Source organism: Desmodus rotundus, chromosome 3 (assembly GCF_022682495.2).
Source record: "Desmodus rotundus isolate HL8 chromosome 3, HLdesRot8A.1, whole genome shotgun sequence".
Classification (NCBI taxonomy): Eukaryota; Metazoa; Chordata; class Mammalia; order Chiroptera; family Phyllostomidae; genus Desmodus; species Desmodus rotundus.
This window is the reverse complement of record NC_071389.1, coordinates 197,218,194-197,241,087: the sequence shown is the minus strand read 5'-3', so window position 1 is coordinate 197,241,087 and position 22,894 is coordinate 197,218,194. Positions and strand designations below refer to the sequence as shown.

The window sequence follows — 22,894 nt, the reverse complement described above, 5'->3', positions numbered from 1 at the left end:
TTCAAGGTACACGCAGTTGTGTATCTGGCCCCTTGTGAGTGGCAGGCGTTTCTCTGCCTATGACTCTGGGATCCATGATCACTGCAGAACAGAGCCAAAGGTCCAGGAAGGCCACTGTCTTACCCAACCCACAACAGTCTACTTATATTGGTTAATATTTTGTAATCTTGAAAAACCAAAATGCTTTATTTAATAAGAAAACAGCCAATTTGCATTCACTCAGCCTGGGCCTGGAGACTCCTAAATTCCCGAGGCAAAAACAGGTAGAGGGAAGATGGCAGGGCATGAAACATCATTTTGCTTGGCACCTACCTTGGCATCTGTCCCCATGACCAGGTCCTTCAACTCGATGATTTTGTCATTGATGGAGGAGCGATACCGCTTCTCAATGATGTTGTGTGTCGTCCGTCTTTCTCCCTCTTTGGGGGGCTCAAGCTGCTTGACTCCCCCAGGAACCTGTTTAATGGGCACTTTCTCTTGCCCCATCATCACAGGCATTGTGGTCAGAATGGTCCCACTGCTGCCCACCAGGGTCTAGAACAGGCACAGACACAGGGCAGTTACCTCTTCATTAATCTGAGTAAAGCAACCTCACCAGACAAACCTGAGGCTTGTCCATGTGGCACCAGCTGGTACTGCTCTGGGTGGTCTGAGACCCTTTCTGGGTTAAGTCCGAGAAGCCCCAAGAAGTCCGAGGAGCCATGGTACCTCAGTTCCTAAGCCTCTTTCAGAATCACTCACTGTTCGTAACTCACGCTTTGCTAGGACTAACGTAGGTAAAATTGTCTTATCCTTTGGTCTGGGGATCCAGAAACATGTCATATGACTTCTGTTTTCCAGTTGAACCACCGACCATCTCTGAACTGAGCCTGCATGCAGCACACCGAATCACTCTGGCCCCGGGGAGGACTTTTTCCTAGAGTATGACACATTTGACAATGAAGCACCTTACTGCATTTCCTTACACTATGCAGCCAACAAAAAGCTCAATGGCAGAAGTGACACTCATCAGAGCGATTTCATTAAGTAAATAGGCCAACCATACAGGCTTCCCCCATTTCTCCCCTCAAATTTGCTTTCTTCTCTCTGTTTCTATTTGTACTAATTTTAGTTTTATTTTGTTCCAGAAATGTCCTCAAATACCCAAATGACCAATGAACAAATAAAAAGCTGCTCAACTTCATTAGTTACCAAGAAATAATTTGCACATAATAAAAAACACACATTTGAAGCACACAATTTAATGAGTTTTTACGTACGTGTTTAATGGGTGAAACTAAGATACCCCAGACCAAGACAGAGCATTTCTACCCCCTAGAAAGTACCCTTATGCCTCTTCCCAGTAACGCCTACTCCTTCGTCCTCTCACAATCCACTCTGACCTCTCTACCACCACAGCTTACTTTTTGCTCTTCCAGAACTTCATATAAGTGGATAAGTGGAATCATTAGCACAAGCTCTTCCTTGATACTTATCTTTCGCTCAACATACTATATTGAGGGTCACTCATGTAGTCATATCTACCAATAGTTCTTTTTGGATGGACATTTGGGTTGCTTCTAGTTCTTGGCTTTTATGAATAAAGCTCACTTTCAAATTTTGATCACCTTTTACTTTGACAAACTCTCTTGCTAAAGATTCCGAAAGTGGCTGAAACCCTACACCTGAAGGATAGGTCCTTTCCATGCCCCTCACCTTGGAGCCCCTCCCTGCCTACCAGGTCTAACATCTTTCAGAAGCCAAACCTCCACCAGCAAGACCCGAGAGGCAGATGGTCCTGTGCCAAGCTACTGCCCAGAGCCTTGGGCTCCTCTGCCGTTCCTCTCTCCCCTTCTAGTCCCTGACCTCCCATATAACACACATCGGTGGTACTTCTCAAGGGGAAAAACCCAGGGGGGTGATAGCAGCAATGGGACTGACATATTCCATAAAGCTTCTGCACCTCTTCAGCACAGCGGTTTTATGAACGTCTCTGAGGCCTCGCACCTCCTGAAAGGAGGTGGAGGGTGGAGGGCAGGGGTAAGGTGGCTCTTACTGGTACTTGCAGGGCGGCTGTCTGGATGGGGGTGGTGAGGGCAGTGAGGGCTGGGTTCTGGACTGTGGCCATGACAGGGCTGCCATCTGTCTTCAGTGTGGTCAAAACAAGGGAATCTGTCTTGATGATCTGAGGTTGTACCAGGACCTGGATGGAGAAGGAGGGAAAGGAAGAGGGAGGTGGTATTATTTTTCTATTCTGCACTAGCTTCTGACTACGCAGACCCTCTAAGGAAAGAGAAAATGAAATTTTCATGAAACCGAGAAAACAACCTGATTACTGGATTAAGAGGGAGAAAGAGAGCACAGCTAAAGAAGGCCATGAGTTTTAAGGCTGAAAGGCTTTGAGGCAAGCAGTGCCAGTGGCCTAGCAGGGAAAGAGCGGCATGGCGTGGGGCAGGTAGTGGTGGGGGGGGAGGTCTGATTTTGAACAAACTCAGGAAAGCGGGGAACCTGGCTGAGAAGCAAAAACGATAAACCGAGATTTCTTTTCAAAGAGAAATTACTTTGTAAGAAAATATGTCTACTGTGATACATGACTTAAAAACATTCGAGCACCTTTATTCCCAGTTTTATACCCACTGTCTGTGTGAGTGATACACCTGCATTTGTGGAGTCCATGTGAGTGCCAGTGCACATCCTCAGATGCCACCTCAGCCAGGTCTCTACACCAGGCTCACTGGTGCCTTGCAGGGCCCAGGTGTCCCTACCCACCCTATAAGTGCTCCCTCACACTCCAGTGGTCCTTCTTAGTATGCAGACCACATCTTCAACAGGAGACCAGCTGAGAGCCCCAAGCAGTGCCTCCCTGAAACCTTATCCACCACCTACCGGGACCTGCTGCACCTGGGGCGCGACTGTCTGCACCGTGGCCGGGGCGAGGGTCTGCAGCGTGCCATTGGCTGTCTGTGTCAGCACCCGCTGGGCCTGCACTGTCTGCACCTGCTGCTGGATGGTGACCGGCTGCACCTGGGAGGATGTCACTAGGCTTTGGACTTGAGGCTGAAGGACTTGGGAGAAGAGGAGAAAAAAGTCACATGGATGAGGAATGCATTCTGTCACTGTAGCCACAGCAATAACGGAGGATGGAGTGCCTCATAACGACCCCGACTCCCCACCTGCTGCTGCTGAAGATGTGTGCAGCCATTTACAAGCTGGTCTAGATAACAAGCACATCACAGAAGGGATGCATCCATTTCTGAGGGAATGAGTGCAAATTATTTTATTATTCTGGGTGCTGGGGTGGAGGTGAGGGAAGCTAATCAGCGAATGACTGGGCCCAGCAAGGGAGTTAACAGATGCTGAGAATAACAAGCCCCTGGGGCTTCACTGCCTCCCATGAAACAAACAGGAAGTACACTCTGGGATGACTGTCTCAGCTTTTGGCCTTGATGCCTCCTCCCCCCATCCCGTAAACCCTGAAAGCCCAAAGAATTGTCAGAGCAACACTAATCCCACCCAGGGTTCCCCACAGGGCCCGAGGGTGTCTGATGAGAAGGCACTGGGGCACAGTATAACAGGGAGTCACTCCTTCACTCCACACACACCGAGGGCCTACTAGGAGGCCTGCTACTCAGAGACCCAGCACCTGTGTTGAAAGTTGAAGGCTCAGTTTTCAACCTACAGGTGCCAAGCCTTGGCTGTTACCTGGGTAAGTTTCAAGACTAATTCTACTTAAGCCTCCACCTTTAGTTACCAGTACAGCCCTGTGTCTACTCTGCTTGCTGGACTCTTTGAAGCAGGCACAAGAGATACTAAGGCATTTGAGAGGCAGAATGTGGACTGTTCCACACCACTGTGCTGACTGCCAGTAACCAAAACCTCATGGGACAGGACCAAATCGACAGATTCTGTCGTCCCCAAAGAGGACAGAACTATTTACAACCTGCCTCGGAAGCATCAGCAAACTGGCACATAAACTTTTGAATAACCCATCACTATCATATCTTGACTCCTGATTCACCTTGAAAACTGGTAGCCGCATTCTGGTATATCAAAGGCTGCTGGATGATCCTCGTCTGGGGTGCGGTGCTGAATGTTGGGGTGATCATTACGGTCTGCTGCTGCAGCTGAGCTTGAGGCTGGGGCTGGGGGCGGGGCTGAAGAACGGGAGTTGCCCTTGGAGGAGTGAGAACCGAGGTGGGGGAAACCTTGACCTGCAGGGCTGGAGCCTGGGGGGAGGTGGCCGAGGGAGAGAAGGAAGGTAATGGGACCTGGCTGAAGGAGCGCTGTACCGATGGGTCCCCAGTTCCGCCACTGCTGCCCCCGCCATTACTGCTGCTGCTGTTGCCACTACCACCACCGCCAGGGAAGGAGCTACACAGCTGCTCTGGGAACAGGTCAGGGAACTCTCCCACTTGATTGCTGACAAACTGCAGCATCTCTGTGAACAAATGAACAGGAGTCATTTTACTCGCATCCAAAATATTTAACTTTCAAATTTGTTTAGAAACTGAGGCATGAAAATCCAAAAGCATTCCCAAGATCAGGGCAGAAATGGGTCAGGAAATCCTCACCTCTCATGTGGGGCTATCGACTGGGCGAAGATGGCCAACTGAGGGACAACAGGCCAGGAGTTCATCCATTTGATGCTTTTCTCTCTCCTGATCCCACTTCCAAGCCCTTTCTATCCACCTTCCTTACTGCATCAGGCCTATCAGGAGCCACCTCTGTGCTGGGTGAGGGTTGCTTTTACAGGATATTGACGGTCCCATTTTACAGTTGGGGATGCTGGGGCAAAGTGGGTGGTCACTATCCTAAGGCGTTGGAGCTCAGTAACCTTGCTCTGTGAGGCTACCTCCAGTCACAACACTGCTCCCTATGGCAGTGCAGAGGTCACGTGGGTCTGGCTGCAGAGCTGTGCCAGACTCTCACTCTCCCTGCCCCCAGACAGCCTTCTCTTCTGACCATAAGCAGGTTCTGGGTCTTCTCCCCAAGATGGGCATATCCCTGGGCACTGCTGGTACCCCCAGGAACACTCATGAAGTTGACCTAAGTCATGGATCTTTAGGGGAAAAATGGATGGAAAATCACCCACAATGTCCACAACAGGGAAATGACCTGGACAAGGTCGTAGAGCTCATTAGAACATGGCCAGGTCTCTGCCCCGCAGTACACTCACTGCCAGAAGGTCAGGGCGGAGCAACCTGGTTGTGGACTCCATGCTTTGGAGGGCCCACTCTGGCCCTCCCCTGGCTGTGCCTCTTCCCCAGGGCATGGAGTCCATGGGACCAACGGGATGCATCCACCTGGATACACTGCCCCCACCCACTCCGGTTCATGTTCCAAGTACGTGGGACCCCTGAATTCCTCACCAGAGGGCCTCAATTCTGCTTCCAGGGCCTCTTCTCCTGGTTCACCCTTCCAAAGGTTTACCAAAACCCAACTTAATCCATGATTCACCTCTCATGACTCCTTCCTTCCTCCTCATAGGGCTGGTCCCCAATAGGAGTCTGAAGCCTCAGCTTTGTCCCAAGTATTTTTAGATCTGCAATTCTCTACACTGTCCACATCACCCTCCCCACCTTTCCTCTCCCATATATTCCCAAAGCTACCACTTGTTCCTGAACTGCGGTACCTCCCTCTCCAAACCCTCAAGGCCACAGGATGCTCTGATTTGTTCACCAAAATAAAAAACAAAACAAAAACAATCCCCTAAACACCATTTCCTTTCATTTCCCCAAACCTCCACCAGCAAGCCCCTCCCAGGTCTCTAACTGCTGCGGTGCTCGGTGATGTTATTTACCAACACCTCCACACAGCTCTGTCTCCACCTGGCCTGTGTGGGAGAGGGAGAAATGGACAGACTGCTGCAGGTACTGTCACTCATACCAACCGATTCCAATTCCTTAATATAGGATCAAATAAGGAATATCCTTAAACTCAGCACAAAATTGAAACAAAACACGATTTAGTGCTGCCACATTCCAAGTACAACACAAGATTATAAAAAAGCTTTAGGAAAAGGACCAAGAGAAACCTAATAATTTGTTGAGCTTTCCAGAATTCCCTAAAATGCCGAGTCTGGTAAACTGACACAGAAGCCTACTTGTGTCAAAAGAAAGTCACTCCCTGGCTGACTGTTTTTATCCATGGAATGCTAAGGGCAAAAGGGAAAAGAAGCCAGAGGCCTGGTAGGTGGGCACAGGCTCTGGCACTAGGTAGGTCTCAAGGCACCCACCTAACCTGCTGTGTGAATGTGGGCAAGTCACTTATCTTGGTTTCCTTGCCACAAAAAGCTGCCTCAAGAATACTCACTTGGACCCTGGCTGGTCTAGCTGAGTGGATTGAGTGCCAGCCTGTGAACCAAAGGGTAGCAGGTTCAATTTCCAGTCAGGGCATATGCCTGGGTTGTGGGCTAGGTCCCCAGTAGGGGACGCATGAGAGGCAACTACACATCAACGTTTCTCTCCCTCTCTTCCCTTCCTTTCTTCCCTTCTCTCTAAAAATAAACAAATAAAATCTTAAAAAAAAACCCTTACTTGGCTTCTCTGTTTTGAGGGTTAATAAGACAATTTATGCAAAGTGCTTGGTGAAGGGCAGACCTTTATAAAGGTTCCTCTTAGTGGTGCCTCTGGAGCACCCACTACAGGGGCACTTGGCTCTACTTATGTCGTCCTGTTGAGTGCTCTCCAAAGCCTTTTGTGGGGGAAGACCTGGCTGGCGTGGTGAAGTAGCTCACAGAGGTCACAAAGCTCAGTTCACAAAGCAGGGTAAGAGTGTGTAGGCAGATGGAATACAACTACTTAAATTAAAAAAATAAATCCTTTTCAACCCACACTTGACAAGCTCCAGTGATGTTATCTCCAGCCAGGCAGATTGGCAGTGGGCTGATTGGCACAAAGGGCCCATTAAAACCCAGCATTTGAAGGGAGAAGTAATGGGAAGCTCTTTAAAGCCACTGTCTCCCTGGGACCCCCATCTGGTCTGCAGTGACAAAGAAGGGGGGGCTCCCTCAAAGAATGAAGCCCAGAGAAACAAGGCGCAGGAGGCCCACCCCCCCTCACCATGGGAGCACCCTAACGTCTCCTGCTGTTCCCTGCTCTGATGACACGGGCTCTCATTTCCTCAGAGAGCCATGAGACCTAGAAAAGGCAGGCCTGGGAGGAGGCACAGGTTTTATGGAGCTTTGAAAATGAAGTTCCCGTTACTGCATGATGAGCTGAAGCCCCCAGAGCTGAAGGCCAGATGTGGGCCTCCTTGGAGCTGGGTGAGCCACCCTGGGGCAGTTACCCTCCTCCACCAAGCCACATTCCTGTTTTTAGCTGTTGCTTAAACTAAGGATTAAAAGTGGATGGAGCCCAAGAAACTGTACCTGGGTTTTGGACTCTTTAAAAGCTTGTAAGCAAAATTAGAGGCTCCAGTTGTCACCTGTGGACTGAGACCAGCCAACCCAAAATATTGTCAGATTAATTCTCATCAGGAATAATGAGTCTGAAGCCCCAAGCGGGGTAACACTGTCTGCAAACTGTGTGTGCGTCCAGACTTTTTCCGACACAGGGCTTGCTCACACACACAACCACACACATGTATGTAATCGTTCTGCGAAAACAGGATTGTGCTATTTTGCACTGCTCCCTTTGCTTAGTAAAGCATGAAAAATATTCATTGTCAACCATACGGATATTGGCTACACTATCATCATTTCTGAGAGTTCCAAAGTACTGTATTATATTGAATTGATGCACTAGAATTTAACCACTTAGTAATGATGGATAGGTATTTTCACTTTTTCAGGATTATTAACAATTCTCACACAAATCTTGAACAAAAATCTTTCCCCACTTATCTGATTATTTTCTTGGATGACTTTCTAGCATTAGATGGCTGAGTCAAAGGACAGGTGCGTGTGCTTTGGAAAGGTTGCGACAATCCTGCTCCTGCCAGCACTTCCCCACATCTACTGCCGTCCGTCAGACAGAGGGACAACACGACATCTAACTGTTTTGACTGGTATGAGTAAGTACTAATGAGGCTGAATGTCTCCTCTTCCAATTTTATTGGCCATTTGTATTTCTTCCTTTGCAAATTGCCCACTCCTGACCTTTGTCCATTTTTTCCATTGAACTATTTGTCTCTATTCATTGATTTGAAAAAATTTCATATTATGGACATTTGCTCTTTCTTATATACTTGCCACACTTTGTTACTTTTAGTTTGTTCAAACGGAAAAAGAACGGTATAGTGATTACAGTTATCATGTCCTAGCCTTGTGACTCGGGGCAAGTTTTACTTCTGTTAGCCGGAGTTTTCTCATTCACAACTGCATCTAAGCCATGGGACAAGTGTCTTGACACTTATTATTAGATAGCACAAGTTATTCATAGTGGGCTTTTCTGACTGTCAGTTTTGCTTTGACTCTTACTTTGAAAAATGCAAATTTGTTCCAATGCACCGGATATATTAAGGGAACAATTTGAGCATAACATGAATTTTGTGTTTACTTATGCATGAGAGAAACACTAGAAAATGCAGAAAACCGTACCCAGCTGAAATGAGCCACACAGGGATCCATAAAATGCACACACATGCCCACCTCAGATAATCACCAGCTTGTAGGGTCACTTGGTGTTCTACACCATAGCCTCCTACTTTCCATCGCAAAGTCAGAACTTTCCATCTGACCTCAGGGAGCCCCGCTCCTGCCGCTTCACTGTAAGTCACAAGGTGTAACCTTCCAGTGCCCACTCCACCTTACCTCTTTTTCAAGGTAAAGTGCAGTATTTTGGGTGGTATTTATATATTTCTTAGACACTTAACTGTTAAAACTGCACTGTTTTATTCGGATCCTATCTTTACTTTCTCTTATCTTTTTTGGGGGGGTTACCTCTAGAGTTTTTGAGTATTTGACCTCCACCCCCTAAGTCCTGTGGTTTTTACTGCATGATTTTACACAGTATGGTGATTTTTTGGAATTCATGTTACAATACAGCAGAAATTGACCACATACAAATTTTAATATTGCATAGCAAAATTTGTGTTACATTAAAAAAATCCCTTGTCCCTAAAATCATTAAGAACATTCACCTAAACTTTCTCCATTTAGGTTTTTTTCACTTTATGTTTCACATTAGCTCAGTTCAAGAAACATACGAACACAGAAATAAGCATGGTGTGTGATGTGTGTAGGCCGTGGAATGAGAGAGACCACAGCCAGTGGGGGAGAGGGAGGTGAACAGAAAATCTAATTCCCAACAAGTATCCTTCTTGAGTGTCCTGCTTTCAACCCGATGATCCTACCACCCCTCCTAGGATTTTCTTTTCCTAATAATTACAAAATCTTAAAATAAATAAATAAATAAATAAATAAATAATATAATATAAAATTAAATATAAATAAAAATCAAATCTAGACCAGTATCAAACCCCAGGGTCAACAATGAAATAACTTTTCATTTCTCCACCATTCCGCCATTTGTGATCACCATAGCTTTCTCGGGACCTAAAACGTCAGTCACCCCCATTCTTGTCACCAAGAGGAACAAGGGACAAAGGAGATGGGCTCAACCACACCCTTCAACACAGTTGCCCTGAAAGGCAAGCAGTAACACAAGGAACATAAGGGCAATTTTAACAGGCAAATCGGTGCCTAAGATCCCTCCACTCTAACACCAGGGGGGCATATTCACTTGGTCGAAACCTTGGAGCACAGGGACAGCATTATGCACTTCACGGGGATTCTGGGGCAAGGGGGTCTGGAGGAGGCACTAAACAACACAGGATAGCAAACGAGTGACTAGGCACCCTGTATTTTCAGTGAGGGGTGAGGAAACTCTTTTTACTGGCTAAGAAACAGTAAAGGAATAAAGTGGGTGGAGAGATGGGGTTTCTCAAATGCTTGTTTCATAACACACAAATGTGTCATATGTGCCTTTGCATTTATCAAATATTACATAATAAAATAAAACGTTTGAAAATTAAGAGAAAAAGAAGGCACAAAGGGAAGACAAAGTCACTCTCAAATGCTCTCCTGGTCTGCTCTGCTTGGCTGCCTCTTGGGCAGCCTCAGAGGGTTCCAGCTCCTGGCTTCTCTGGTGCAACACAGCAGGGGACTGGAGCTAGCTCTCCGGAGTTTCAACCAGAAGAGTGATCTTCAGCACCACATTCAATTGCTCTTTCTTCTTTCCTCCACAGTAGGTTCACTTTGAATTTCTGGCAGGTCTCCTTCCATGGTATCAGAGTTACCTCCGCTCCACTTCCATACTCCACCTGACCTCAACTGCAGCCTCCTACCCAGGGACAATCATCTTCTTTGAGTGCCCTGTTGGTCCAGCAGCCCTTCACACCACAGCAAGTTTCTTAAACAAAGCTTCCTACCAACTGCTCCCTCCAACTCCAGGGGACTTCACTTTCCACTCTCCCATCTCACCATCCATCCTGGAAAAACACACACTCCCTTTTCCCCACCTGCCTCTGGGCAGTTGGGGCAGGGTTCTCGGAATGTGTTTATCATGCCTCACTGTTTCCACTTCTTACCTCCTTCTTCCTGTCTGCATTTCATAATTCCACCTCAAAAATACCTACAATTACTTTCATCAAGGACTCTCTTCTACCTCAGATCCAGCTACCTTTCAGCTCTTAAACCCAATTGTGGTTAAGAAAATTATCTAAAACTTGAAAATAAGGCAAAAAACAAAATAAAACAAAACAAAAAAATGTCCCTTTAAAGTCATACAAGAGGCAGGCATGTCTAACCTCCTCCCTAAAAGTCACCTGATGCTCTATGGAAACATACACTTGTTTGACTTTCTATTTACTACTGATTAGGCCCACAGTCCATAAAGTTAGACATTTGCCTGTAGGAAACTGATAAATTGCAAATGATTTCTGTCTGGCAAAAGGGATAACTTTGACAGCTTTGTTTCTATTGGCTTGTACAACATCAATCAGTTTTGTATCTAAAATTGCAATTTTATTCTTTTTTCTACTATGTAAATACCAGTTTTTTGCATTCTCCTCAGATCCAACTTCGTCATCCTGCTGGTTTTTCTCGTTAATAATGTTAATAAGTCTTTAATGTGTGCTGACAATTTATTAGCATTGAGTATGTTTTTAACATTTCAAAAATTTAATTTTGCTACATTACATACAGTAAGTTATATTTTTAAATGCTTTTCTCATTATCTTGTATTCACAAGCACATGGACAAAATCTCCCACTACCCTGTACCTCTCCAAGCACTAAGCGCTCTGGTAGTTAAAAAAAAACTGGCATCAGCCCTGACTGATGTGGCTCCGTTGGTTGGGCGTTGTCCCACAAAGTGAAAGGTTACCAGTTTGATTCCCAGGAAGGGTGCATACCTGGGTTGCAGGTTTGGTCCCTGGTGGGGGCTCGCTCACGTGAGAGGCAACCGACCAATGTTTTTCTCTCACATCAGTTTCTCTCCCTTTCTCCCTCCCTTCTCCCCTCTCTAAAATAATAAATAATAAATAAAAATCTTTTTAAAAACCTGGTATCGATTCAATGAAATGCCCCCAAAAGCAGCTTTCATGAAATCTATAAAAATGGCAATCGCTCTTTCTGAACAACAACTGCAAGGGACACATCACCTTACAATGGGACAAGATAGTTTTGAAATTTAAATTGCCCTTGGAAATCCAGGCAAATCTATGCAATTTCTACAAAGCTTCCACCAGTATTTGGTGAAGTAGGTGTGTGATGCAAAACAATTTATAAATTTAATTTTTTTTTTAATTTTTTGATTTGAGAGGGAGGGAAGGAGGGAGAGAGGGAAGGAGGGTGGGGGAGGAAAGGAGGGAGGGAGGAAGGGGGGGAGGGGGAGAGAGAGAGAGAGAGAGAGATACTGATTTTGTTGTTCCACCCATCTATGTGGCCTGTATGTGCCCTGAAATGTATACCAACTGTGTGCTGGCCCAGACATGATAAAATGCTGCTTGACCTTGAAGTTACTGGAAGTGACACAATATGGTCTGTGGTGATTGTCACAGCAGACAAAAAGGACACAGGGAATGTGATAAAATCACTGGCTCCATCAGGTCAAACAGTGTCCTGAGAGAGCTGGATTGAAGGCTGATCAGGGTGCAAGGTGCAGTTTAGGCCCAGGGAATCTCTGGAGCCAAGGCCAGAGACATGGAGCTGTGTAGTGGGCTGCTGAGAAGAACGAGGGACTGACAGGGCAGGGGACCAGGCCAGGCGGGCAGGCAGGGCGGAATCATAAAGGGTTCTGCAGCTCATGGTAGTGCACTTGTTTTTTCTCTTTATTAAAGGAAAAGCCATAGCAAGTTGTCCAAAGAAGCTCTAGGGAGAAGGGTCCCTCCAGCACAGCGGTTGTTCACCCTGGTTTGTACAAAGGGGCTGCTGGCCTGCCCAGAGTCCCATAACACCATGAATTCATTAGGAATTGTTCTGAGCACCCTGACCAGTGTGACTCAGATGGGTTGTGGGTAGTCCCCGGTTGAGGTGTGCACGAGAGGCAACCAACCGATGTTTCTCTCTTCTTCCCTTCCCCTCTCTCGAAAAAAATAATTCTGAAAATTAGTTGGAGCATTGTCCCATATACCAAAAGGTTGAGGGTTCAATACACAGTCAGGGCACACACTTAGGTTACAGGTACTGGGGTGCATACAGGAGGCAACTGATTGGTGTTTCTCTCTCCCACCAAAACCAGTAATTTAAAAAAAATCCTCAGGTGATGCTTATTTAAAAAAAAAAGTCATTCTGAAGGGCCAAATTCTGACTTGAGGGGAGAACATCTGAATAGCTGAAACAAAAACTTGGATAATTTTGTCAACCAATGAAGTCTTCTGAAAATCCATTAAAGATGAGTTCTGGTTATGTACAGGTGCAACAAAAGCAGGTCTACAGTTGTGAGCATGTGAAACAGCTCACTATTGTATTACAGGAGTATTAATTAATATATTTTTCCCCTACAGACAACTATAAACCTGTTTTGCCCCACCCGGCATGGTGTTAAAAAATGCTCAAAACACACACAAGATCAACACCACGAAACAGGCCACCTGCTAGGAAGTGAGGCAAAGAATCCTATTAAGGGAGAACAGGATGTCCAAAAGCTAAACCAAGAACTCACAGGAAGACAAAACAGAAAGGGGATTCCCAAGTTTAAATTCAAAGAGAATTTCACACAGATTCTGTGTGGACAACAACACAAGAACAGCCACCACAGACACCTACTTAGGACTTCACTGTCTATGGAATCAGCAAGACCAGGCTGTCGACCTAGTGATGTAACACCGGTGCTGCTTTGGGAAAATTATTCAGTCTCCCTGAGACACAGTTTCTTTACTAGTAACTATGGGAAGAATCCAAACTCTGATGGATATATATTAATATACAGAACTATGTCCAGCACATAATAAAATGTATTTGATTCTTTGATAGGTTTTTTTTAAACAACAAATTAGAAAAGGAGGTATCTGAGGTTAGAATCCAATTTAACCTCTGAATAAAAGCCAATGGTCACACTACTTATGTTTAAAAACAAAGACTCAGTGACAAAGTTAATAAACATATTTTCTAATTGGAAATCATATTTGTATTTTATTTACATGTACAGCAAGTGGTTGGGACTGAAATTAAATTCATTTCACACAGATGCTATGTGGACAACAACATAAGAACAGCTACCACTGATACCTACTTAGTACTTTACTAAATATTTAGTACTATAAACCCTGAGACCAGTATTATTATTCTACTTTACAAGTGAGGAAAAATAAGGTTAAAGAAAATTAACTTGCCCAAGCCCACCACATAAGAGCTACAAAGTGGCTGAACGGAGATTTGGATTTAGGTCTGTATTTAGGCTCATTTGAGTCTCTCCTCTACACACAGTATTTGCCCCTTCAAAACAAACATTCTTGGATTTTTACATTCACACTCACCACAACTTGAAAGATGCAAGATAGACCTGGAGTGACAAGTAAGGAGGACTTGGGGTATGTGTGTGGAGGGGGGAACTAATGTAGTCCATCCCATAACTCCCAATATTAAGTTCTATGCTAATGGAAGAAGATTAATTTCAGGGTAAGCGTGCATGTAACTGACTCATCAGGGAAATAGGGGAGATTTTTGCCTGGCTATGTTTTGCAAGTATACTTTGCTATCCAAATTATTAAATTACTCTCCAAATGAGACCTTCTGCCTTGACAAGACTCCCCTTTCGAGAACAGTTTCTCTCTTTATAAACAGAGAACAAATCAATAAAGACATGTCCCTTAAGACATTATCCAACAAACATTAACTGAGCCTACTAGGTGCCAGACACAAAATTAAATGCCTTCAAGACACACATGTTCTGATGGAGAAACCCTAGCAAACATCTGTCAGGGCCGGGAACCAAGCGTTGGGATACAAAAAGAAATCTGTTGGAATTATGTTGTTTTAAAAGCTTTCGTCATTTATTTTTACTGTTATTTATCTCTTCTGTGTGTGTGTGTGTCAGTCTACGTATATTTAGAAACAAAGTTTAAACTGATTTTTTAAAAAGGATTTTATTTATTTGTTTTAGACAGGAGAAGGGGGGAGAAAGAGAGGGAGAAAAACATCAATGTTCAGTTGCCTCTCACATGGCCCCCACCAGGGACCTGGCCCCCACCCCAGGCAGGAGCCCTGACTGGGAATGGAACTGGCGACCCTTTGACGCGCAGGCTGGCAATCAATCCACTGAGCCACACCAGCTAGAACCCATTTTTTTTTTTAAACTGGAAAAGAACTTCATTAGCACTGTCACCCAGCTGTTTTTGCTTTTAACACTTTGCTGGCACTTTCACACACTTGTGGCATTGTGTATAATCTTCAAATCACCCTGTGAGGTAGCTATTTTAAGCACTCCTTTAAATGAGTTTTTACGTGTAAAGCAGCTAGTAAGTTCTTGAAAAATGGTGGTGGTGGTCGTGCGTAGGAAGAAACAAGTCTAGGTCTACAGAGGGAGCAAATGGCACACGGCCCAGGCAGGCGGGTAAGTAAGCTGCCCACTGAGGCAGGAACCTCCTCCTCCCTCTTCGAAGGCACCTCCTCTTTCCACAAGCACCCTGCTTTAGTCGTTGCCCCAACAAGCACACTGGGGGCTTCCTCTCAGAGTCCCTCTCTGCAGCTGGGCTCTAGAATGCTCCAGTCAACAATCAAATGCCATCACAAGTGCCTTGCCCACGCAAGAGCCCAAGCCAGGGTCCAGCGAGGGAACCCGAGCCTCCTAACCTAACACCAAAGTCGAGGCATCAGAAGGTTAGCACCTACGTTTTTGAAAGGTGGTTCATTTTATTCCATTTAACTTTGAAATGACTGTTCAAGTTTATGAAACCCAGGAAGGTGGTGCTGGTCCTGGCCTGATGCAAAGTGGTCATTGCAAAGAACACGGCACCTCAGACTGCCCCTATAGTGATGCTCTGGTTGCTGGAATTGACCGCTATCCCACAAAGTAACAGCTGCCATGGGCAAGAAGAAAACTGCCAAGAGGTCAAAGACCAAGTCTTTTGTGAAAGCTTGTAACTACAATCACCTCATGCCTACAAGGTACTCTATGAATATCCCCTTGGACAAAATTGTTATCAACAAGGACATCTTCAGAGACCCTGCTCTGAAATGCAAGGACCAAAGGGAGGCCAAGCTCAAGTTCAAAGTAGAAGATTGGCAAGAACAAGTGATTCTTCCAGAAGCTGCAGTTTCAGATCTTTTTTGTTATTAAAAATCCAAAAAAATAAAAACAGTATGGTAATTGTTAACATTTACTGAACTCTTACTGTGTCAAAAATTATGTTAAGTGTTTTGCATAGATTTCCTTATTTAACCTACAGAATACGTTGGGATACATGTTATTATCACCTCAACTTCTCAGACAAGGAAAATGAGGCACAGAGGGTAAGCAACTTGTCCAGCATCACCCCGTCAGCAGGTGATGGTACAGGATTCACAGTCACCCTCTTAGCCCTGGCCAGTGTGGCTCAGTTAGTTGGGCATCATCCCACAAACCAAAGGGTCACGGTTCAATTCCGGTCATGGCACATGCCTGGGCTGTGAGTGCAGTCCCCAGTTGGAGCACATACAAGAGACAGCCAATTGATGTTTCTCTTCCTCTCCTCCTTCCCTTTCCCTTTCTCTAAAATCAAAAATAAAATTTTTTAAAAATTAAAAAAATTAAATAAAAATGAAGTCACCCTCTTAGCCACCACACTTTGGTTCTATTATTGTAGGGATGCCACTAAACAGAGCCTGGCACCAGGCAGATGCTCAGTAAGTGCCTCGTTTATGAATGAGCACAAACACCCCAAGCTCAGGAAGAGAAGGAGCGTCACCCCGACCCTTCCAGTATTTCCCAACTCTTCACCTGCTCCTGCCCTGCACCGTTTTGTACTCTTTCTCACTCTTCCGGAACAAGAGACTGAAAGGTGAGCAAGAGCAGAGAGTAAGACTCCAAGGAACCCATCCTGCGTGATCCTGTTCTGTAAGATGAGGGCCCGGTATTTCATAATACCAGGTAACCAAGTGTCAATAGTCAGGCGCAATCCTGCAACTGTCCTCCTGGGGGAAATTCTCCATAGCAAGGGTGGGATGGTCCTCAACCTTTTCAGTCCTTAACCGGTTGAGGCAAACAAAAACAAAAACAAAAACAAACCTGCCCTGGCTGGTGTGGCTCAGTGGACTGAGTGCTGGACTGTGAACCAGGTTGCCAGTTGGGGGCATGCAAGAGGCAAACACACATTGATGTTTCTCTCCCTCTCTTCCTCCTTTCCCCTCTCTCTGAAAGTAAGTAAATAAAATCCTTTTTCTTCTTTTTAAATTAATCAATCAATCAATTAATTAATTTATAGACAGGGGACAGGAGGGAAACATCAATGTGGGGCTGCCTCTCGCGCACCCCCAACTGGAGACCTGGTCCGCAACCCAGGCATGCGCCTTGACTGGGAATCGAACCAGCAACCTTTTAGTTTGCAGGTCGGCACTCAGTCCACTGAGCCACACCAGCCGGGGCAAATAAATAAAACCTTTAAAAAAAAACCCCAAAACCAAAAATACCAACAACAACTCATCATCTCACCCTTCCAATCATTACCACCCCACCAAATCTCCCTAAAATTAAAGACAAAAATAATACTTGCAAAGCAGGTTATTAAATCATGCTGCAAACATCCACCCAGCCCCTGGGTACTATGGCTGGGAGCTGGAGGATCCCGAGTGCCAGGCAGGGGACCCAGCACGAAGCAGGGCTCCAAAGTGTTGGTTTCCTTCCCACCTCCCAATCTCAGAGAAACCCAACCAATGAATGGAGTTGTGACAATGACAGGAACCCACAACTGCCTCACAAAGAAAGGGATGTAAGAGTGTAGAGAAAGGATTGGTCCATCCTGGCAGGCAGTGGAAGCTGAGCCCAGAAAAAGGAAGAGTTTTGAGAGTGAGGGAAGAGTAGTACAGGCAAAGGAAAGTCTGCGCAAACCCACAGCACCAGGAAGTGTCCTGCAAGTTGCAGAACTGGGTGTGGAACAGAGTGAGGAGATGCAGCTGCCTATGGTGAAGCTGTGGAAGGCCTCGATAATACCATATGGCACCTGGCTTTATTTCAGAGGCAAGGAGAGGCGCAGCTAATGCAGTGGACATTTGCCGCTTTTGTTTTGTTAGCACATCACCCACCCCTCCCCTCACATCAGCACCCTGAGCTTCCTTTTGGAAAAGCCCCACAGGGTGGTCTTGGCGGATGGAGAGGCTTCCTGCCAGTGGGCTCTGATTGACGCATACACCACTAGCAAGGTGACTCTTCAGGAATGACCCAGGAAAGCAGGGATGTGGCAGAAAGCATGATGGCAGGCTCCTAACACAGTTGTGGTGGGGCTACCCTCGGCTGCTGAGCCTCCCTTGGTTCTGGCCCATTTTCCAAATCTGGCTCTCCAGCTTTTCTCAGTCCCTGCACCATCCTTCAACAAACCAGTGATTTTCAACCTTTTCCATCGCATGACACACATACACTAATTACTAAAATTCTGCAGCACACCAAAAATGTATTTTTTGCCAATCTAACAATAACAACAAAAGGCATAATTTTGATTCATTCACACCAGACAGCTATTGTTGTGTGGACTGTTGTCATTTTTTTATTTGACAATCTAGGGGAAAGAGGTTAGTGACCCTGACTAGTCAGGTATTGCATGTTTTGACAATTCTTGCGGTGCACCGGTTGAAAATTGCTGCCCTGAACTCCTTGTCCATTCCATAGCTACCAGAAGTTTCTGCTGCTTATCACTAAGGCTCCTGACTGACACACAACACATTGAAGCAGAAGAGAGGCCTGATCCAAATGTCTGAGAAAGGTAACAGTTATCCAGAGTGCAAACTGCACATGGCCCACACCAGCCAATCCTTTAGAAAGGGCTGTTCGCTCAGCTTGGAACAGGGCAGCTCTCTCTTGCCCTTAATACCTCAGGTTACAAGGTACCCTCCTCCACAAAAAGCCTTCTCTGCCTTTACCTCTCCACTAGTTATGTGCTGCTCCTGGACACTGTCCCAGGCCTTTCCAGATTCAGATCTTTGGAAGTGCATGTACCCTGATGGGTTCTTAGGCACGTAGTTTGGAAACCTATGTCCTATATTGCACTCTGGCCACGCTGAACCACGTGTTTGAAGAACATGCTAAATTATTCTGAATTCTGATCCAATTCTGTCAAAACGAACACCCTAGCCCTTCTCCTTTCTAAAATTCCATGCTCTCACCCATCACAGCCCAGCTCAGAGGCAAAGTCCCTGTGAAGGGCTTCCTAATTCCCTTCCTCTGTTCTCCAAAAACGGAGTTTGTACCTCTTTCATAGCCTCTGTTGCATTTCACTTTGTACCACAACTGGCTGTTAAGATGTCAGCTCCCTGCAAGTCAGAACTGTTTTATTCATCTCTATACTCCAAAGAGTCTAGCACTGAGCTGGAAATAGTGGATTCAAGCCAAACTGAGTTGAACTAATTTTTTAAATTAAATTTAAAAACAACTTCTGACCAGAGCAGGGGCTCCTAGTCAGCCCTCCTGAGTCAGGGCATCTCCCACCTTATCCCCACAGGGCAGGAATGAGTAGTAGGGGATTCCACATTAGGACGCCCAAGTTCAACCTCTGATGCCACTTCATCAGCATAAGAAACCTCAGGCAAATTATGTTATCTCTGTCTCCGTATCTCATCTGAAAAATGGGAGCAAAAATCAAGCATGTGCCTCACAGCACTGTGAGGAAGACAAGTGTGTCAGAACTTGTGTGAAGTACAAGGCCTCACTGGACTGTCCACACTTAGGAAGAAGCACAGTCACCCCTGTTGCTGTGGGCTGGTGAGGGCCTGAACGGAGCAGACACCACCCTAATAAGGCAGTTCCACATCAGGTCCAGCAGCCAGAATTTCGTCACTGTTCCAAACCAGACCCTAAACCTAACAGACCAGTTCCACAGGCCCAGATATAGAAGCTAGATTATTAGGGACATTTAGACACATATTCATTAGCAATTCCAAAGGCCTAAGACATGTGGAAAGAGTTCTGTTTTCCAGTTTCCCAGCCTTTCAATGGTTTAGGGTTAGTTTCCAAACAGAGGTTCCCCAGGGAGTCTTACCTTGAGTCCCAGGCTCTGGGATCCTGCTACTCTTTAAAAAAAATTCCATCATGTCAACAAAGTTTAACCCTTGAATTTTGTGGTCCAGAAATGGACCACTTTACCCTGCACTCTGTGACTGCTCCTTTTTGTCCCACCACACCTACAAAAGTCCTTTCAAAGGAAAAAATAAACATTCTAAAACTGTATTCTAAAAAAAAGACCTCTTGGTCCTAATTAGGAGTCAACTTGCAAACTGAAGTTCCTGGTTCATTCTCAGATAGAATCAAAAGAGGAGGTGAGATCCTGCCCCAACCACTCCCCCCCACCCCCACCCCCACCCCCCCCACCGCCCCCTTACAGTAGAAACTGAGCCCCAGGTCTCTCTAGCCTCAGCCCACCACCATACCACCTTGTTTCTACAACTTAGACGCCCCCTTACATCAAACAGGGCTGTGGTGTGCAGTAGAGGAAAAGTACGTGGATTTTGGAGTTGGACAAGTCTAGACTGAGGTCACCATTCTATCTCTTACTAATTGTGATCTGGGCATCGGTTTATTCATCTGGAGTGTGTGGTCGAATTGGAGAAAAGATTAAAAGTGAAACTAATGAGACCGTAGGTAAAAGGCCTTACATATTGTATGAGGGTGGGGACCTCGCCCACCCTGAGAGCTCAGCACAGAACTCTGAGGGCCTGAATTGTGGGTGCTGGGCAGTTGGCTGGCGTTGCCTGCAATGTGATTTCCAAGCCTGAGGAAGGTTGGAGAACTAGAGGCAACTGCAGCGCCTATCAGTAACTAAGAAAAGACAAGTCTCATGCACCTGGAGAACACCATGCCCCTCAGGATAAAAGGCAGTATGTCTGCGCAGGATCCGGAGGTAACGGTCCCATATTCATTATCAAACACATGCACGCAGCAGCCCCACTGATGGTCACTCATCCTGCACTTGCACCTGCAGAGGTGCCAATGATGAATGCACACTTTCTTCACCACAGCACTGTTTTCAGTAGTAAGAGTGAAAATGCCCTCAGTTGTCCATCGTAAAGGAACTGGATGAATGAGACACGGCGCAGCCATACACTGGAAAACCGTGCAGCAGTGAAGAGAACTGGAAAGACCTCCAAGACATATTGCTAAGTAAAAAAGGGACCAAGGTGCAGAGGAACAAAGCTTAGGAGTGCTACCTACTTTTTTAAAAAACTGATTTGAGAGAGAGAAACATCAATTTGTTGTTCCACTCATTTACGCATTCATTGGTTGATTCTTGTATGTGCCCTGACCAGGGAGTGAACCCGCAACCTCAGTGTATTGAGACAACACTCTAACCAACTGAACTGCCCAGACAGAACAGAGAATGCCACCTATTTGTCTAAAAAAAAAAAAAGAGGGGGGAGCAAAAAATGAAAATCCATATTTGTTATTTGCTTATATTTGCATTAAGTTTTGAAGGAGGTAAAAGAACCTAAAAAATTGATTTCCTTGTGAGGAAGTGGGGGTTGTGGGTCCTAAAGAGAAGGTGGACAGGGCTGGTATTAAGACTTTTCCCAGTATCCTCTAATATTTTTTATTTTGCTACATGAAGGTATTACCTTTTCAAAAAAAATTTACATTGTTTCCAAGTCATAAATCCCAATCAACACAGTAATTTATAGCACAGGGAAGGTTTTAAAAATGGAAGAGCTACAGCTGGCAGTGTGAGAGAGCTGTAAACCCAGCTCTTGCCTTGAAGGGTCCTCTGTGGGAAACAAAGACACCAGTGAGCTGACTCCAAGGTGACTTACCCATCCGTGTTCAGAGCATCAGTCCCTAAGATGATGAAAAACTCCAAAAGACACAAGTGTCCCACAGGGACACAGATATGCCAGTGTTTGCCTTTCAGATGGATTATGTTGGGTTACACGGCTATTACACCTCAACTATTTCAACATAGAGCAACCTGTAAGTGAAAATGCAATAACTTGGTGCACATTCATAAAGTTCAGACAGAATCCAGAAGGATACAGACAATTTGATATTCAAGGGCTATCTGAATAAAGTTGCTTAAGAACCTCTTATAATTGAGGAGAAAAAAGACCTAGTTGAAGAAGTAAAAATACATTTAAAAAAATGCCAAGACATGAACTGAGTATGAGACCAACAGAAAAGCGCGTTCAGTGAGAGACAGGCAACACTGAAGAACATTAGGCCAACGGCCTGGGTGTAAAGGCCTGGGTGTGAAGGCCCGGGTGGAGAATGTTTGTCAAGGGTGAGGCCCGTCTGACCTAGAAAGGAGGAAAAATGCAAGGAGACTGGTTTGGTGTCTGAGCAACCCCAGAAAACGTGTCCCAGGAAATGGACCTCGATGAGATCAAGAGCTAAAAATGGGTAGAAAACAAAGTAGCTGTGAGTTAGCAGCAGCTCTTTCAACCCAAACATCAGTAACATTGACACATGGGGTGGGGTAGGGGGTGCATAGAACCCAGAATTATCTTCTGGAGGGCGGGTCCCTGGTAGTACAAATGAGTGTTCTAGAGATCCATCTGTATCAGTGTGCCAGCTGGCATTGTTGTGAGAGGCTGTACTTGGCTTCAGTGAATTTTTTTGACGACTCTTTCAATGCATTTGCCCATTTTATGACAGGCGATTTATGAGCACACCTGCCCACACCGCGCTGAGTGTTCAGCAGTCTTTGACCAAAAACTGACGTGACCCCCGAGCCCCACCCTCCCTATTCACCCAATCTCGCTCGAGTGACCTTTTTTGTGTTTCCCCAGATAAAAAAGTCCTCAAAGGGAAATGTTTTGCCAATGTGGAAGAGGTGAAACAAAAAGTGGCAGAAGCACTAAAGGCATCAAAATCAATGAATTCAAAAACTATTTTGAGCAGTGGAAAAAACCATCTCGATAGGTGTGTTGCATCAAATGGACAGTACTTTGAAGGTGATTAAAGTTTTAGCATGTAAGAATAAATATACATTTTTAAATAAATTTCAAGTTTTGGGGGGAGGGTTCAAAACAAAGCTGATGTCTTGAAAAAGGTATACACAGGGTAAAAAGAAGATCTGTGTGTGCTGCACCTCATGGAACAGTTTTCCAAATTTATGACTCAGTGGAAAAACGGGAAGTCAGTTTTTACTCCTCTCACTTCCACTTCCAGTGGTGTGCGGGCCACACCCTCACCAACTCTCACTCCTGGCTCACTGGGCTGGCCACTCCAACCTTCCCAGTGATGTGGACACCAGGGCTGGGGGCCCACCCAACACCTTAAACTTCAAGTGCTTTCTTCTCCTCATTAGATATCCTTTTACAGAGCACCTCAGTGCTTGGTAGTGCCTGGGGAGCCCGCCAA

At 45.5% G+C, this 22,894-nt stretch overlaps 1 protein-coding gene across 1 annotated transcript in view; it reads right to left on the bottom strand.

The window, feature by feature from the left end:
* Positions 1 to 22,894, bottom strand: part of SREBF2 (sterol regulatory element binding transcription factor 2) — a 52,458-nt gene that overhangs the window by 23,970 nt on the left and 5,594 nt on the right. The window contains exons 2-5 of the mRNA XM_024579106.3: positions 3,998 to 4,417; positions 2,866 to 3,044; positions 2,036 to 2,182; positions 313 to 534 (exon numbers count right to left, since the gene is read on the bottom strand). Of these exons, the coding sequence (XP_024434874.3) occupies positions 313 to 534; positions 2,036 to 2,182; positions 2,866 to 3,044; positions 3,998 to 4,417 (968 nt within the window). The remainder of the gene's footprint in view (positions 1 to 312; positions 535 to 2,035; positions 2,183 to 2,865; positions 3,045 to 3,997; positions 4,418 to 22,894) is intronic.